The sequence below is a fragment of the Gallus gallus genome, chromosome 5 (genome assembly GCF_016699485.2).
Source record: "Gallus gallus isolate bGalGal1 chromosome 5, bGalGal1.mat.broiler.GRCg7b, whole genome shotgun sequence".
Lineage (NCBI taxonomy): Eukaryota > Metazoa > Chordata > Aves > Galliformes > Phasianidae > Gallus > Gallus gallus.
In genome coordinates this window covers 14,481,371-14,498,182 of record NC_052536.1, presented here as the reverse complement: position 1 = coordinate 14,498,182, position 16,812 = coordinate 14,481,371, and the positions used below count along the sequence as shown (strand labels likewise).

Genomic DNA, 16,812 nt, shown 5'->3' with positions numbered 1-16,812 from the left:
GTTTGCACACTGTGATAAGGAACAGGACTGGCTGCAAGGTATGTTAGATATGGTTGAATTATCTAGTTCTTCATCTTGAACTTAGGTCTTAAATCTCCACTGTCTGCTGTCAGGCCTCAATGATTTCAGTGATATTTAAAGAAAAAAAAAAATAGAATCAAAATACACAATGTGTCTCGGTAGAAAACATGAATTTTGTAATTAGCAGTCCATTATATGGCATGGTCTCAAAGTAGATTACTTTGAAGCACTGCAGAGTATTCAAGTTTCAGTTATTCAGCCTGTGTTTGGAGTTAAGGAAAAAGCACACTTCGTACAAAGATGGTGAACCTTTGCATTTCACCCCCCAGCACCTGCAACAAAAGACAGTGGAACTGCACAGACAGTCCCTGCAAGGGAACCTGCACTGTGTACGGCAATGGGCACTACATGAGCTTCGATGGGGAGAAGTTTGATTTCCTGGGAGACTGTGACTATATCCTAGCTCAGGTATCTCACTTTTTGTATTCTTATCCACGCGCTCTTCACAGCTTACACTGAAGGGTTCCATTTGAGAAATGATTTGATAAGATAAGGGAAAATGGTTTCAAACTAAAGGAGGGAAGATTTAGACTGGATTTGAGGAAGAAGTGTTTTATTAATAAGGACAGTGAGACGCTGGAACAGGTTGTCCAGAGAGGCGGTGGATGGAGACACCCAAGGTCAGGCTGGAGGGGCTCTGAACACCTGATCTAGTGTAGATGTCCCTGTTCATTGCAGGGTAGTTGAACCAGATGGCCTTTAAGGGTCCGTTCCAACTCAAATGATTCTGTGATTCTATAAAGGCTGCCTCATATAAAATAATGAACACAGGTGAGCTGAGCTTAACCCCCTGCTCTTGTACTCAGAGCAGATACATATCTTCCATACAAAACCAGAGCAATTAACCCTCAGAAATGACACAAGAGGGCACTGTGTGATCCTAAATGATTAACTCCTGGGCTGGGCTGCCCTTTCCTGGTGTAACTCCACCATCTGCAAAGGAGGGGATTGATGTAGCACTGAAAATTAATGTTTCTCTCAATCATTCAAGAGTGACAGTAGGAACAGCAGGTTGACAGAGCAACCTGATCTAGCTGTAGGTGTCCCTGTTCATTGCAGGGGCCTTTAAGGGTCCCTTCCAATTCAAACAATTCTTTGGTTCTATTTTTTTTTTTTTTTGATTTTTTAATTTTAATTTTTTTGGCATCAAAAGCATGTAAAGGTTAGCACATGGATCTCAATTCATGTTCAACAATTGCATGTAATAAGTTAGTGCTGAATGAGACTCTTTCTCATCTCCAAATCACAATTGTTTTTGCTAATATTGAGAAAAAAGTATTTAAAACGTATTGGCTGTGCAGGACTGGTGTTACGAGGGGCTCATTTTTTTACCTCAGCTTTTCTCTTTGAAATTCCTGGCCAAATAAGTATGAGCAGTTCAGCTGCTGCTACTTCTAAAATGCCTGGAGTTTTGGTGAACTCATGATAAAATAGCACAAGTCAGGTTGATGTATTTAGAGCTCTTGAAAATGTTTAAGACTGGAGTAATTACATGAAAAGATCTAATACAATGTTATCTTTATTTTTCTAAGGATTTTTGTCCCAATAACATGGATGCTGGCACCTTCCGAATTGTAATTCAGAACAATGCCTGTGGGAAGTCACTCTCCATCTGCTCCCTAAAGATCACATTGATTTTTGAGGTTTGTCTAGAATCATTTCTAACTGAGGAGCTGTAGTCTTGATTTTGCAGCAGTTAAATATACTTTCTACTTATATTCCAACTCCGTTGTTTCTGTAGAGTACCTATGTTAATCAAATAGCTGGAAAGCAAAGGCAGGCAAGCTGGGAAGAGTGTAGGTAGTTGGTGTTGCCAGGGCTGGATACTTCTGCAGGGAAGGGGGCAGGTGCAGGGGGTCAACAGCACTCTGCGTATGTATGTGTGTATGTGTGCATCAGTGATATTAGTGGTGCACAGGCGGAAAAAAAAAATTTAGAGGACCATGTTGTATATTTCTGTGCTATGGTTTGTGCACAGGGCAGATGTCAACCATGGAGGGAAGTTTCTTCCTTCCAGCTCAGCTTTAGCGTTTCCCCAGAGTGAACACAAAAGAACAAAGAAATTTATCCCAGAGTGGGGGGTGAGGGCAGGGTGAAACAAAGTGGCGTGACAAGGAGTGTTCTGGCATGCCCAATTACCCATGCATTCGGGAGCTGTTGTGCCAGCAAAATAGATTTCATCTAGAATGAGGACAATTTATGTGACTATGAAGTAAGACTTGTCATGCATGGGCAGATGTTTCCCATTGAACTCAGTGGGTCTTGTCTTTTGCTCATGTGTTCTGGGATAGGCCAAGGTGTAGTTGCAAGAACTACAGAAAAATGAGATGAAGGACAAAAGACGGAATACCAGATACTGTATACTATTTGGTTTCCTTCCATGCAATATATTTGTTCCTTGTAGAGCAGTGAAATCAGGCTTTTGGAAGGAAGAATTCAGGAGATAGCCACTGACCCAGGAGCTGAGAAGAATTATAAGGTGGATCTCAGAGGAGGTTATATTGTGATTGAAACAACTCAAGGGATGAGCTTCATGTGGGACCAGAAGACGACCGTTGTTGTTCATGTGACACCATCTTTCCAGGTAGGTGCAGAACAGACTGAGTTACAATTACAAACTCAAAGTCAGACACCCAGAACTGAAACCCCAGTTTGAAATTCAGGGCTTGGAGAAGTGTTCAGTCCCATGGACAAAAAGCAGCGAGTGGGATGTGCTTTGTGTTTTGTTTCATTGTCCAGTTGGTATGGAATGCTCCGAAATATTGGGAGCTAGAAGTAAAGCCAGATATTTTGAGTACTGGTGGGCTAAAAGAGTGATCTTGTCACTTCCAGTACAGCTTTTTCTAAAACATATTTTGATGGCTGTTTAGAAATTCGCAGTTATTTTTCCTTGGCTTGCTCTGTAGTTTATTTCTGTCAAAGAGTGGGCTACACTCAAAATAACCAAATCACTTACTGTGCCTACACAAATTACTCAGGGAAAAGTCTGTGGCCTTTGTGGGGACTTCGATGGCCGTTCAAGGAATGATTTCACAACCAGAGGGCAATCTGTGGAGATGAGCATCCAGGAGTTTGGAAACAGCTGGAAAATAACAAGCACTTGCTCCAATATCAACATGACAGACCTGTGTGCTGATCAGCCTTTCAAATCTGCCTTGGGACAGAAGCACTGCAGCATCATTAAGAGCAGTGTCTTTGAAGCCTGCCACAGTAAGGTAATCCTATTCTCCCATTATCAGTACTTTCACAACAGGCATTACTTGCTATTATGCAGCACATTTGTGCACAAATTGTTACTATTAAAGGCTATTACACAACATCCTTGAGAACAGGGTCTACCTCTCTCAAAACCTTTCCTTACTGCTGTGGCAGTTAAATCCTGCTGTTTGGCACTGGGGAAACAGTGGTGCCTGTTTTGAGTAAGCAAGGACAAAGAGGATAATAGTTGGCTACCAGACGTAAAAAGCTGGGTATCAGTTTGTAACATCTAGAGATAACAGCATAGGGCTGTTTTTATGAGTATCCTTGGGAAAGTTTATTCAAATTACCAAAAGAAAGAAGTTATTTTGTTTCTTTTAGACACATCAAATTAATTTAAACTGAAACAGAGCTGCTAATTCTTAATGAGAATGCCTACGCGAGGCTTCAGTGCGGTTTAATAAGTCACTTAAGGAGTGGACTTGGCCTAATTTCCTTGGTTAGCTCATGCTGACACAGGTTAAAACACAAGAAATGTGAAATTCAGTGAAAATAAAATTTCATTTTATACTCCATCCCTATCCATCAATTAGAAAGCACAGGCACTATATAGCTGTGCTAACCCAAAGCCAGGTAGTTTAATTCTGCAGAAATCATGCTTGGAAAGACACTTGATTGTAAACGCCAGTACACAAATAAGAAAGAGAAGATTTAAAGTCCATGTCTACCAGAGAGGTGAAAATAGAAAAGTACCTCTTGTAACATCCTAGCTCTGTCATGACAAGCCCAGACAGTCAGACAGTTCTGCTGAAGAAACTGCCAGGGATGGCAGAAATTCAGAGCCCTTTCATTAAAACATAGAGCAAGAGGTACAGCTGTGATAACAGATCTGTTGGTATTTTGATAGGTGAATCCAATACCATATTATGAATCTTGTGTTTCTGACTTCTGTGGCTGTGACAGTGTGGGAGACTGTGAGTGCTTTTGTACCTCGGTGGCTGCTTATGCAAGAAGCTGTAGCACAGCGGGTGTCTGTATCAACTGGAGAACGCCAGCCATCTGCCGTAAGTATTGCACTGGAAATGCACACAGGAAACAGATGTACCATGTGCTTGGGCACAGGGGGAAAAAGAAGAGCAGAATTCTGGTATCTCAACATGTTTGTGACTTAATAGGATCTTGTTTGCAAGAATTAGAAAATAAATCCTTCCCAGTGTCTGAGACTTGGAGGTTATTTTTGTTTGTTTGTTTGTTTGTTTTTCCTTCTGTCCCAGCTGTGTTCTGTGATTACTACAATCCACCTGACAAACATGAGTGGTTCTATAAACCCTGTGGAGCACCCTGTCTAAAGACCTGCAGGAACCCACAAGGAAAATGTGGAAACATACTGTACAGCTTAGAAGGTAATTCTTCCCTGACTTTGATGCAGTTTGTTGAAGATTTGTCTGATTTTAAATGCCTTAAGCAGCAAGACTGCTGTCTTACCTTGGAGGAATATCTCATTTGCCCTAGAAACTCACTGACCGTGCCTTGCCTGAGGCTAATTCTCTGTGCAGTAGTACCATTTGAAGCAGAATTTGCATGCTACTTTTAAACCGGGCAAAGATACAAGGTCACTGAATCTAAATTTGTGAAGAATAATCATCTGTTGACAGAGTTCATTAGAACTTTCAGAGGAGAGGGAAAAAGAGGACATGGAAAATGGGAAAATGAAGAACATTTATACTGGATCATATTCATACTGGGATAAAATCTGCATCTGATACAGGTGTTTATGTGATTGCCTTGAATCTACGTAAAGCAGACTAAAGATGTTTTGTTTACTTTAACTTTCCAGGCTGTTACCCGGAGTGTAGCCCTGACAAGCCGTATTTTGATGAGGAGAGGAGGGAGTGCGTCTCCCTCCCTGACTGCACTTCATGGTAGGTCAGTTGATGATAAGGGAGATACAGTAGCACTGGAGAGCTATGCACTGTATGGTTTACATTCACAGGAAATCATGGCAGCAACAATCGCTAAAACCTGAAGGAGCAGGCTTCTTTGTAGAAGTAGATACTGTCTGTAGACAGATATTATTGCACACACGTTTCCACATACTGATTCAAGTCAATAAAACAAGTCTTCTCTCCTCTTCTTTATCTTCAGTAATCCTGAAGAGAAGCTGTGTACTGAAGACTCCAAAGGTAACATTTGACCACCTTTCACTGATTGATAATGAGACTGGAACACCCAACATCACATGTTGATAAATCTTCTAGAGGTGTTGTTTTCTGTCCTCTAACTACGTAAGAAGCCTAGACAGCTTAAGAGCAGCCTTATGTGCCTCAGGGACATGCTTGCTCAAGAGTTCATTCCCATGTATAGCAGAAGCCACATCCTTGAAATGAAGGGTGACTCAGTTAACAACACTTCTTCAATTTTGCTGTTTTTTTTTACAGTAATACAGATACATCTCTTTGTGTTTCTTGAATACATATTCTCAGAAAATTGCAGCACTTCTTCTATACTTAAAGGAAGTTGTTTATTGCTGCATATTCCTCACTAGTGGTAATGGAAGCAGCACCAGGGTCTTAACAGTCATCAAAGCAGTAGTCCCAGCCATATTCCTTGCCAAGAGGGAATATCCCTGTGCTCTAGACTGGACAAGAACAGTGCCAGTTCTGATACTTTCACCAGCCAATAAGCTGACTCCAAGAAGAACCAGCAACAAAAAAATTCCAACTCATTTTAAAAAAATGAGATAGACTCTTAGTGCAGCTTCTCAAGTAGAAACCGATAATGTTTTTCAGACAGGTAGTTCATTTTTTGCATATATAAATGGTAAATCCAGAGTTTGATTTCCTTCTTGTTTATATTTATATTATGAGGCAGTGTTCTCTGGTACCATGCTATTTACTCTTTTATTGCCTCAGATTGCCTTTGTTGCTACAATGGGAAGACCTACCCATTAAATGAAACTATATACAGCCAGACCGAAGGGACGAAGTGTGGTAACGCTTTCTGTGGCCCTAATGGAATGATCATTGAAACATTCATCCCCTGCAGTACACTATCCGTGCCAGCACAAGGTACTATCAAATCTGTAACTTTGTGTAATTTTTAAAATGCTTATGGTCAATGTAAAAATAGCATAGAGAGTTTTAGCCATGTTTCAACATGGCTTTTCCAGTATCTTTGGGCGTTCCGCAACTGACACGCTGCTGTTGTTATTCTCAAAATTTCATAGTTCTAAACCTTGTTTTTCTCCTTCTCATCACCTATTATTTCACACTATTGTTCTTACTGTACTGTTTTCTACATTGGATTAAGTCAGTCTCAAATGACTCATTGGAACAAGAAAATAAAGCTACCTTGTGGTTTAATCTCTTCATAAAATAGAAATTGCAGGGCAAAGGGGACAGAATAAACAGAAAATAGAAGGAAAAAGATCAAAAGAAAAGATGAAGCTGTGCCATTATAGCAAAAAAAAAAAAAATAAAACCCACAAAAAAAACAGTGATTAAAAAAAATATCCTTTGGTAGCAAATTGTACAAAATAAGGCAATCAAAACTAACAGATAGCTGCTCTATTCAAGTGAGTGGATGAACTGAAGACTTGATGGTAAGCTTATTTGTTTCCTGTTTACTACATTTGGTAACGCCTGGAATAAGACATATAATGCCATAATAGCTAGGAAAGGAAAGGCTATTTAAAGCAGAGTACAGAGTGGCCTCATTAAATATCTAAATGACCATCTGTATTTAAATCAATAGATTCTTCACAACTAGCCTTTACAGAACAAAATGGTGTGCCACTGGAAGGCACTCCAAAGTCAGATGAAGTCCTATGGGATTAGAAAGTCAAGAAGACCTTAGTTGGGAATAAAACAAGAGACAGTGGAAGGGAGGCTTACTCTCTTCTGTATAAAAATACCTGATGCACACACCTGGAGGAGTATGTGCATTGCCCTAGTAGCATACAGCGTGTGTGTATGGGGGCTATTAAAATATAGGGAATGTTTTTGGTGTGAACCTTCACAGAATGTAGTGAAGATGTAATAATGACTTTGATCCTCTTCTTGTAAATGTAGAGAATGTGATAGATGTCATCGAGCTTGAATACAGAGTAGCAGAGGCTTTGGATATTAATTGGTTTAATTTCCTGCAGAACAACTTATGCAACCTGTAACATCCGCACCACTGTTATCAACAGAAGCCACTCCCTGTTTCTGCACTGACAATGGACAATTGATACAAATGGGTGAGAAACCAAGCAATTTACTTTTTCTGCACCACTGATGTGGGAAGATGTACTGTTAGATAAATGTGCCCCAGCAAGTGATGATTCAGACTGCTGCAACTACACATTACCAGAAGTTGTTACACCTATGAACTGTAACTAACACCTCCAAAACTGCTTTTCACCTGCATCCTGTAACATAGGCCTGGTTTGGATACCCCTGGTGTAAGAAAGCTTATATTAGATGTTAACTTCAGTGTACTCCAGCACAACTCCTGAATCCCATAACCTGAACACAGGTTTGTAGTCCACATTCTTGTTCCAAAGTTACAGGAGAGAAGGCTCCTTTTCATCTCCTAGTAACTCCTGAACATGTATATCACGGTCTTTTTGAAGACCAGATGCACTCAGTGATACGCTCAATATTCTCTCCTTTTGGACTCATATATTCAATTCCCACCAGTGTACTTACTGATGAGCTGAAGAAATGCAGGTTTGCCACCTGTGGCTCTCCCTGAGCCTCTTCCATTTGGATGAATTGAGACCTGATTCAGTCATTAGTTTCAAGGATCAGCAGGCAGATACACTGAACATGGCCATCAGGTCCTGGCAGACCCAGTTACTTCCATGCAGGACTGAGTACGTGTCTGATCTTGATGCATAGACCTTGAGAGTTCACAGCAAACATTTACCAGTTTCAGGGGCAATTCAGTGCTAACTGTTTGGTTTTGGCCTTACAGGAGAAAATGTTTCTCTGCCAATGAATATATCAGGTCATTGTGCTTACTCCATTTGCAATGCATCATGCCAGATTGAATTAATCTGGGCAGAGTGTAAAGTTGTTCAAACTGAGGCCCTTGAGACCTGTGAACCAAACTCTGAAGCCTGTCCACCAACAGCTGCTCCCAATGCAACAAGCCTAGTTCCTGCTACTGCGCTGGCTCCTATGAGCGATTGTCTTGGGCTCATTCCTCCCAGAAAGGTGAGAGACTTGAAAGAAGATACGGTTCTTTAGCTAGAGCATTGTAGGCAGGCAAAGTTACCTGAGCTGGAAAACAGCTAGGAAACCACATCTAGCCATGTCACACCTGCAGAAGGAGTCAAGACATTACTCCTGAAACAGGCACAAAATGTTGTAGAACAGAAGAAGATATCAAAGCTGCATTGGTTGCTATATACTTCATGTTTTCTGGCTTGCAGGGAGTAGATAGTAAATAATGCCATACCGGATAGGGATCTGAGTGGAGTGTGGTTGGTGCATGCGATCATTACATTACTTTGCTATGTTCCTCTCCATCTCTTTTTCAATCTGTCAATAGTTTAATGAATCATGGGACTTTGGAAACTGCCAGATTGCCACTTGCCTGGGAGAAGAAAATAATATTAAGCTGTCCAGCATCACTTGCCCTCCTCAGCAGCTGAAACTCTGTGTCAATGGTTTCCCATTCATGAAACACCATGATGAAACTGGTTGCTGTGAAGTCTTTGAGTGCCAATGTAAGTACTGTGGCAAGTGAATTTGTGAATTTTTTGTTAATACCTAAAATATTAGGTATTAAGAGCAGATAAAAATGTGCTTGCTAAGCTAGCTTTTCTTCACCAAACTAGTCTTTTCAGATCTCACTGAAAAAGATGAAAAGAATTAAAACCAGCTTGAAGCTGAGAAACTAAACTTGAAGTGTGTCTTCCAGGTATTTGCAGTGGGTGGGGAAATGAGCATTATGTGACTTTCGATGGAACCTATTATCACTTCAAAGAAAACTGCACATATGTCCTTGTGGAGTTAATTCAGCCCAGCTCTGAAAAGTTCTGGATTCACATAGACAACTACTACTGTGGTGCCGCCGATGGAGCGATTTGTTCAATGTCCCTACTCATTTTTCACTCCAATTCTCTTGTTATTCTGACACAAGCGAAGGAACATGGAAAAGGAACAAACTTGGTAAAGTATTTTGTTAAAATGAGCTCTCATTACTTTGCTGTAGTTACATTACTGCCAAATGCCTTGCCATGTCAAAGGATGAAGCTTGAGAAAAATAGAACTGTAGGAAATGCAGTTACATTGCTTCCTTGATCTTTCTTTTTTCTCTGTGTCAGCAAAACTTTGTATATTCCAAAAGCTTGAAATCATCACACAATTTATTGTGTTTTTCTTCCTGACATAAGTATTCAGGTGTATATTACAACATATTAACAAGGAATAATCAAGAACTGCCTAAATGACTGCCTTTTTCAAATTTCATTTTGCGCATCTGAGAGCTGAGAAGTATCTCTTCTAAGTTACATGAACTGTATATGTTGCTGAACAGAAGAATGTCCATAGAGACCTCTTGTTTCTCTTCTTTTTAGGTTTTGTTTAATGATAAGAAAGTTGTTCCAGACATTTCTAAGAATGGCATCAGGATAACCAGCTCTGGCCTTTACATTATAGTTGAAATACCTGAGTTAGAAGTTTATGTCTCTTACAGTCGACTTGCATTTTACATAAAACTCCCTTTTGGAAAGTATTATAACAATACCATGGGACTGTGTGGTGAGTGTGCACATCAGCTGACAGTAAAGAATGCAGTAAATTTTTCTCCTTCTTTCTCTTGTCCTCTTCTAAACATCTCCAAATTCTTGCAACTCCAATGATTGCTGTGTTATACAAATCTTAACAAATTTATCTCTTATTGATGGAAAGACACTCTCAGAAGACAATGTTTTGAGCCACTTCCTTCCACTCTGTACATTTCCTGGAGACATGCTCTTTCTAAGATCTTACTTTTGATCATACCTACTCATTATGGAGGGTCTTGAGCTAGTCAGAGCCATCTCAGTTGCTTTAGCCATCCAGAGGAATGCACTAGGCAACACCTTAGCTCTGGTTTTCATGGCAAACTATTTCCTCTAGTCTTGTCCTACAAAGCTCTTGGGAGCCCACTCAGGACCCTGTGTGCCATTACTTTCTCACAAGAACTTTCTACTAGGTATTGCTGTTTTATGTAAAAACAGCTTTATCAGCATCAGACAGCCCTGAATTGTCACTTTGCTTATATTTTGCAACCAGGTACATGCACCAACCAGAAGTCTGATGATGCTAGGAAGAGGAATGGTGAGGTCACTGACTCCTTCAAAGAGATGGCATTGGATTGGAAAGCCCCGGTTTCTACCAACAGATACTGTAATCCAGGCATCTCAGAACCAGTTAAGATTGAAAATTATCAGCACTGTGAGCCTTCTGAGCTGTGTAAAATCATCTGGTAAGATAACTTATAAGGAGGCCAGATAATAAGTCCACAAGATAATTTTGTGCTTAACCATATGACTTGGGTGAGTTGCTTACAGGACACAATGAAAATGTGAGTTCTAGCATACCTTGCAAAACTGAGCAGTGAACTGATGTGCAAATGTTCCCAAGTTTGGCAGGTGTTTCTCAGCTGTAGCAGCATCAGACCTCCCTTAACTGTGTGTGCCGCTTGGCACTCCCTCTGCCTGTGGTTTCTGGATAAGTTTAGCAGAAACTGGCTATCACTCAGCATCTATCTGAACGCTCTGGATGAAAAGGAATACAGTCAGAATATAGCAGGCAAATGTGTATGTCTGTTTTTTAAATAATGTTTTTTAAAATAGGATTGCCAACCATGTTGATGTTACAATGTCAGTGTATAGAATTATGGTCATGAGCTGCTCAGAAGACTCTTCTTTGTACATGTCATTCCAATGTAAAATTGCTTTGTTTCAAAGCATTGTAAAGAATGGGAGGTAAAGCTCATTCTTAATTAAACTACAGAATCTTTAAGGTTAGAAAAGATCTCTAAGATCATCCGGTCCAACCATCCACCTACCACCAATATTGCTCACTGAGCCACGTTCCTCAGTGCCACATCTGCACAGTTCTTGAACTCCCCCAGGGATGATGACTCGACCACCTCCCCGGGCATCCCGTGCCAGTGCCCCACCACTCATGTGGGTGTATTGCCAATCACAGCAGCACTTTGTATTTTTGCCTTGATGCTTTCTCTGGGTGGGATTCAGTTCAGCTGTGAGTTGAATTCTAACCTAGGTAGCCCAAGGAAGTAAAATGCTATATCTGTTTCCTTGTTTTCTTCCTTTATAAAGGAACCTGACTGAGTGCCACCGTGTGGTCCCCCCGCAGCCCTACTATGAGGCATGCGTAGCCAGCAGGTGCTCGCAGCAGCACCCCAGCACTGAGTGCCAGAGCATGCAGACATACGCAGCCTTGTGTGGGCTCCACGGGATCTGTGTGGACTGGAGGGGGCAGACGAATGGGCAGTGCGGTAAGCCTGGCAAAGACCTGCTGCAGAAGTGGCTTTGATCGGCTCTTTCCTAACGTACACAACCATTTCTATTCCTCTGCATCAGTATTTCCTTAGCTGCTCAGGATCTGAGAAAAATGGGAACAAATTAAGGAGGAAAAAAAAAAAGTTGCAGTCTAGAAATGGTGCAAAACAAGTGGGAAGCAGGTCCATGGGCTCTCCTGAGAAGCTCGCGGAGGAGTGGGCTGGGACATTTCTCATTTTTCTCCTCTTCGTGTTAGCTACAACTTTATCACTAGATGGCATTGCACAGCTTCTCTTCTCACTGCTTGCTCAGGGGCCTTTGATTCCTGTTAAGCACCACTGGTACTGCTGCAAGCACTTGTGGCATGTATGAAGCTCCTCTTGGTGAAGGTGCAGGGACCCCTTGCTGGGCAGGAGCTTGGGCTGTGTTGGCTGCTTGTCCATCATGCATTGAAGGGTATGAGTGGTCCTGGGCTTTCTAACTCCTGTGTTGTGATGCTCTACAGAGGCCACCTGTGCTCGGGATCAGGTCTACAAGCCATGTGGGGAAGCAAAAAGAAACACTTGCTTCAGCAGGTGAGTCATTTCCTATGGCAAAGGTCCATAACTTGAGAAGTGCCAAGGAAGGCTCAAAGATAACATTCCCCTGGGTTTTAGGTGTCTGCTTGTCCCTGAGCACATTTCTGCCTCTCATTCATTTCTGTTTGTATCCTAATTGTACAGAGAAGTCATTGTGGACACCCTCCTCTCCCGAAACAACACACCAGTGTTTGTTGAGGGATGTTACTGCCCTGATGGGAATATTCTGCTGAATGAGCATGATGGCATCTGTGTTTCTGTCTGTGGTAAGAAATAATGTAAAAATGAGGTGAGGTGGGATGATAAGACCCTATGTAGCAGTGCACATAAGGGAGATGTTCTGGCTACAGAGGAAATGAGGGAGGCCTTCATACAGGCCCTTTCTGGGTAGGCTGGAAATGCTTCTGATTGTCCGTTTCCTCCTACTTTTACACATAAAGTGAAACTTCTGCGAGATCAAAGATAGGGATATTTAAGATGTTCTGGCTACATAACCTGTGAATTTGCACACTTAATCTTTCTCTTTGTGTCCATTTCTCAGATTTCAAGAGCCTCCTATTCCTGTCCTGCTGCTTCTGTTGTTTTCCCCAGTTCAGTTATCACTAATGGAATCTAATTTGTTTTGTAGGTTGCACTGCACAAGATGGATCAGTGAAAAAGGTAAGGAAAAGGAAAATGCTAACTTTAACTTTATCCAAGCTGGGTGCTGTGACTTACTGTAAAATTAACTGCATGAGTTTCTTCTTTTAATTCTAAGCTTAAATGCCAGTGAACTGTGATGACAGTGGGGAAGAAAACAGCAGATTTTGTTAACTCTAGAACTTTATTAATTACTAGAGATATAGAAACAGAATTAGCAGTTTGTGGGATTCGCTTTTCTGGTAGAAGTACCACATCTCCCTTCTGGTAACACGTAAACCTACAAAGGAAAGTGGCAGAGAGCATTTTTTCTTCTCTTTCTCTGGAATTTGAACTCCAGTTTTCCTACATGTTGAATAGGGCAATCCAGACCTGTGCATCATAGCGGGCAGGCATCCATGAATCCAATGCTTCTAGTTTTTGTCTTCTAATGACTATCTCTGTTTTCACAGCCTAGAGAGGCTTGGGAGCATGACTGTCAATACTGTACTTGTGATGAAGAGACCTTGAATATCTCTTGCTTTCCCCGCCCTTGTGCTAAATCCCCACCTATCAACTGCACTAAAGAGGGCTTCGTACGCAAAATAAAACCACGTCTGGATGATCCATGCTGCACAGAGACAGTCTGTGGTACGTCAATGATTCACATGCCATCATGTCATCAAGTAGCATCATTTGTCTCATGGTGACCCAACAGCTAGCAGACTTAAATAAGCACAGTGGAGTACTCATTTATTCTTGCTCTCAAAAGAGACCTCCTCTAGTTCAGCTTGTACTCTAAACTAGTACTATGACCTACTAGATATCTCTTCCTCATAGTCTACTCAGGCCCTGGACATTTATTCCTAACATCCATAGCAGGCTGCAGGACAAGGGATCCTGGTAGTATTGGGATGTTTTCCTCTTCCTCATTCCTTCATACTCCCAAACAAAGATCCATTGGGCTCCTTCGGATGTCCTGTGGGCACTGCTCAGAGCAGGGTGTTCTGCTTTGCATCTCCCTACTTTTACGCCTCCGACCCTCAACCGCTACCTCTTCATTTTTTCCACTCGAAGTCATTTGCTTTTAACCCAACACTTTTTTCTGTCATTTCCCTTTTTCTCTGAAACGAATGTATATTTTGTTAGAGATGACATCCAGTGGGGGAACAGGAGAAACATGGGCTAGAACTATATGCTGACAAAAGAGCTTTACAGCAGTTCAAGCTTCAAGAAACTTAACCAGAACAAATCCCAACCTCGAAAGATGTTTGGTTTGAGAATCATCCATTTTGTGGATGTTCAAGCTTTAGGCTGAGAGTAAAACTACTGGACAGGATGATCTGGCTTACTTTATCTCCATTTGTCCATTGCAGAATGTGATATAAAAACCTGCATTATCAACAAAACAGCATGCGACTTAGGTTTCCAGCCAGTGGTAGCTATATCTGAGGATGGTTGTTGTCCTATCTTCTCCTGTAGTAAGTACCATGTTTCCCTAAGATGCTCTTTTGAAATTTTTCACTGAGAGGGCGATGAGGCCCAGGCACAGGCTGCTCAGAGAAGCTGTGGATGCCCCATCCCTGGAGGCACTCAGGGCCAGGCTGGATGGGGCCCTGGGCAGCCTGATCTGGTGACTGGCAGCCCTGCCCACAGCAGGGGGTTGGAACTGGGTGATCTTTGAGGTCTCTTCCAACCCAAGCCATTCTAGTATTCTATGATTCTGTGTTTTTTAATTCCTTGAACTATTTCAGTTTTTCTAAATCAGTCAAACTCACACAGAGTAGCCTCTCCCCTTCCCTCCCTGGTACATTTGTGGAGCAGGAGTAAGTGCTCTAAGTTCTCCATAGATAATATTCAGTGAAATATCAGTATGTGATTGATCAAATACAGAATTTGTATTACAGTGAACCTACCCAGAAGTTCTGCTGCCAAATCTTGTTTCTGGAATTGCATACCTCACCCAGCTTGCATTTACATAGTAACTAGCAAGGTGGCTAGCAATAAAGAAAAGCTCAACTAATTTCAAGTATGGGTAAAACTATATGAAGTAAATTAGTTTTGCCATATGGACAATACCAGGGTATAGAATTACCACAAATTTCATGCATAACATTTGAGCAGATGTTTCATGTGGGCTTCAGAATGACAGTTAGCAGCGTGTACTGGCTATACTTTTCCTTCCATTGTGCAGGCTATGGAGGCTTAGCAAATAAACTCAGTTCTACTCTCTGCCTTCTCTAAAACACCAAGAATTCAGAGCTGAGCACTGTAACTGGTTATATCATTCCTAGCACATTCTTTTCATTTTCTTTTTCTTACAGTACCAAAAGGTGTATGTGTTTCTGAAGGAGTTGAATTTAAGGTAGGTCTTCTTCCAGACACTTCTTTCCACTGATTGATGTAGCCTGAATCAGAATTTTATGAACTTGTCATTGTCAACAATCACATAAGCAACAAGATTGAAGCAGCCTATAATTTTTCCTTGCCAGTAACCTTATGTGTTACTGGAAATACTCGTGAATGGGTAATCCTAGAGACAGTAGGTTCTTCAGTAAATGAGATAGTTAGAGATCTTTAGGTTTTAGAGTGTAGAAGTCAGAACTGTGATGGAACACAAATTTAAAAGCTCATTAGATGCTGTAAGATTAATAACTAGATCAAGCTGAGGAAAAAATGAAGTATGGAGTTTATGAGATAACGTAACTCACACAATACGTTCAGTGCACTTGGGTATGTCAACCTCATGCAAAATTTGTGATACCAACAGCGTCAGTTCACAGTTAAAGACGTGAGACATTCTTTCCAGGAAGTTCTGCCAAAAATAAATACTGAGAATTATCATTAATTTTCAATAGTCCAGGGGACGTGTTTCTTCACACCTACCAATTTCTTGCCATTGACTGTTTTCTCTCTGATTTCCTTTATCTCTTCAGCCTGGGGCAGTGGTGCCAAAAAGCTCTTGTGAAGACTGTGTGTGCACAGATGAGCAGGATGCTGTGACAGGAACCAACCGCATCCAATGCGTCCCAGTGAAATGCCAAACCACCTGCCAGCAGGTCAGTGCTGCACACAGCCCCCACCATCAACAATGGCTGTTGAGAGAGTGTACTGTAAAGCTGGGGCAGTACAAGTGCTGTCTTGCTGAAGGATAGCAGGGTATAATCTTCTGTTCAATTTTTGTACAGTCCTGTTAACAGTGCTGGCCATTTTTGCTCTAGCAAACTGAAGAAATTACCCTTGGAGGGATGCCCTGAAGATGAATGGCTGCAAAGCTACTAAGGAGAAGTCTTACTGCTGAAAGATGATGTTTATGCCATTTTGTTGGTGCTGTTTTTGGCTCAAAAATTAAGATCACTGAGAAACCGCGGAGCTGTTTGTGTGTTTCCAGACACTACTCAGTACTCATGAGTCGAGAGTCTGAACAAAAACCGCTCAATCTATTTCTGAACATAAGCAAAGAACGGTTCCTTCTTTCTCAACCACATAAGGCTAGTCTCCCTACCTATCCTAAAAACTGGATAAAACCATTATCCTTTGTCTTGAAGCCAGCCACACCCATGAAAAGACTGATGGATACCTAAAGCACAGGGAAGGAGATAACTAGTGCGTGATTTTCATGTGTTTGACAGTGACAACTGTGGTGAATAATCATATAATATCAAGCACCGGTGGTAGACTTTGCAAATAATCTTATGATGAATTAATTTATTTGTTCTAACTTGTGTGTTAGCAAAAAGAGGAGTAGCTGAAAACAAGGTCTACATGGTAAGTGAAGTGCTCGAGAGGTCACTATTGAAACCTGGAAAGAAACTGCCAGCTTTAGTTGTCAGG

At 41.4% G+C, this 16,812-nt stretch overlaps 1 protein-coding gene across 8 annotated transcripts in view; it reads left to right on the top strand.

Moving 5' to 3' along the window:
• Positions 1 to 16,812, top strand: part of OVOA (ovomucin, alpha subunit) — a 43,354-nt gene that overhangs the window by 22,542 nt on the left and 4,000 nt on the right. For all 8 annotated transcript variants that reach the window (XM_046941371.1, XM_003641367.6, XM_015286527.4 and 5 more), the window contains 23 exon segments: positions 351 to 489; positions 1,614 to 1,724; positions 2,486 to 2,665; positions 3,060 to 3,296; positions 4,187 to 4,343; positions 4,554 to 4,682; positions 5,117 to 5,201; positions 5,425 to 5,462; positions 6,192 to 6,347; positions 7,427 to 7,519; positions 8,239 to 8,480; positions 8,818 to 8,995; positions 9,190 to 9,440; positions 9,848 to 10,031; positions 10,548 to 10,740; positions 11,600 to 11,778; positions 12,288 to 12,357; positions 12,505 to 12,626; positions 12,989 to 13,020; positions 13,452 to 13,629; positions 14,355 to 14,459; positions 15,303 to 15,343; positions 15,915 to 16,037. In XM_046941371.1, the coding sequence (XP_046797327.1) occupies positions 351 to 489; positions 1,614 to 1,724; positions 2,486 to 2,665; positions 3,060 to 3,296; positions 4,187 to 4,343; positions 4,554 to 4,682; positions 5,117 to 5,201; positions 5,425 to 5,462; positions 6,192 to 6,347; positions 7,427 to 7,519; positions 8,239 to 8,480; positions 8,818 to 8,995; positions 9,190 to 9,440; positions 9,848 to 10,031; positions 10,548 to 10,740; positions 11,600 to 11,778; positions 12,288 to 12,357; positions 12,505 to 12,626; positions 12,989 to 13,020; positions 13,452 to 13,629; positions 14,355 to 14,459; positions 15,303 to 15,343; positions 15,915 to 16,037 (3,223 nt within the window).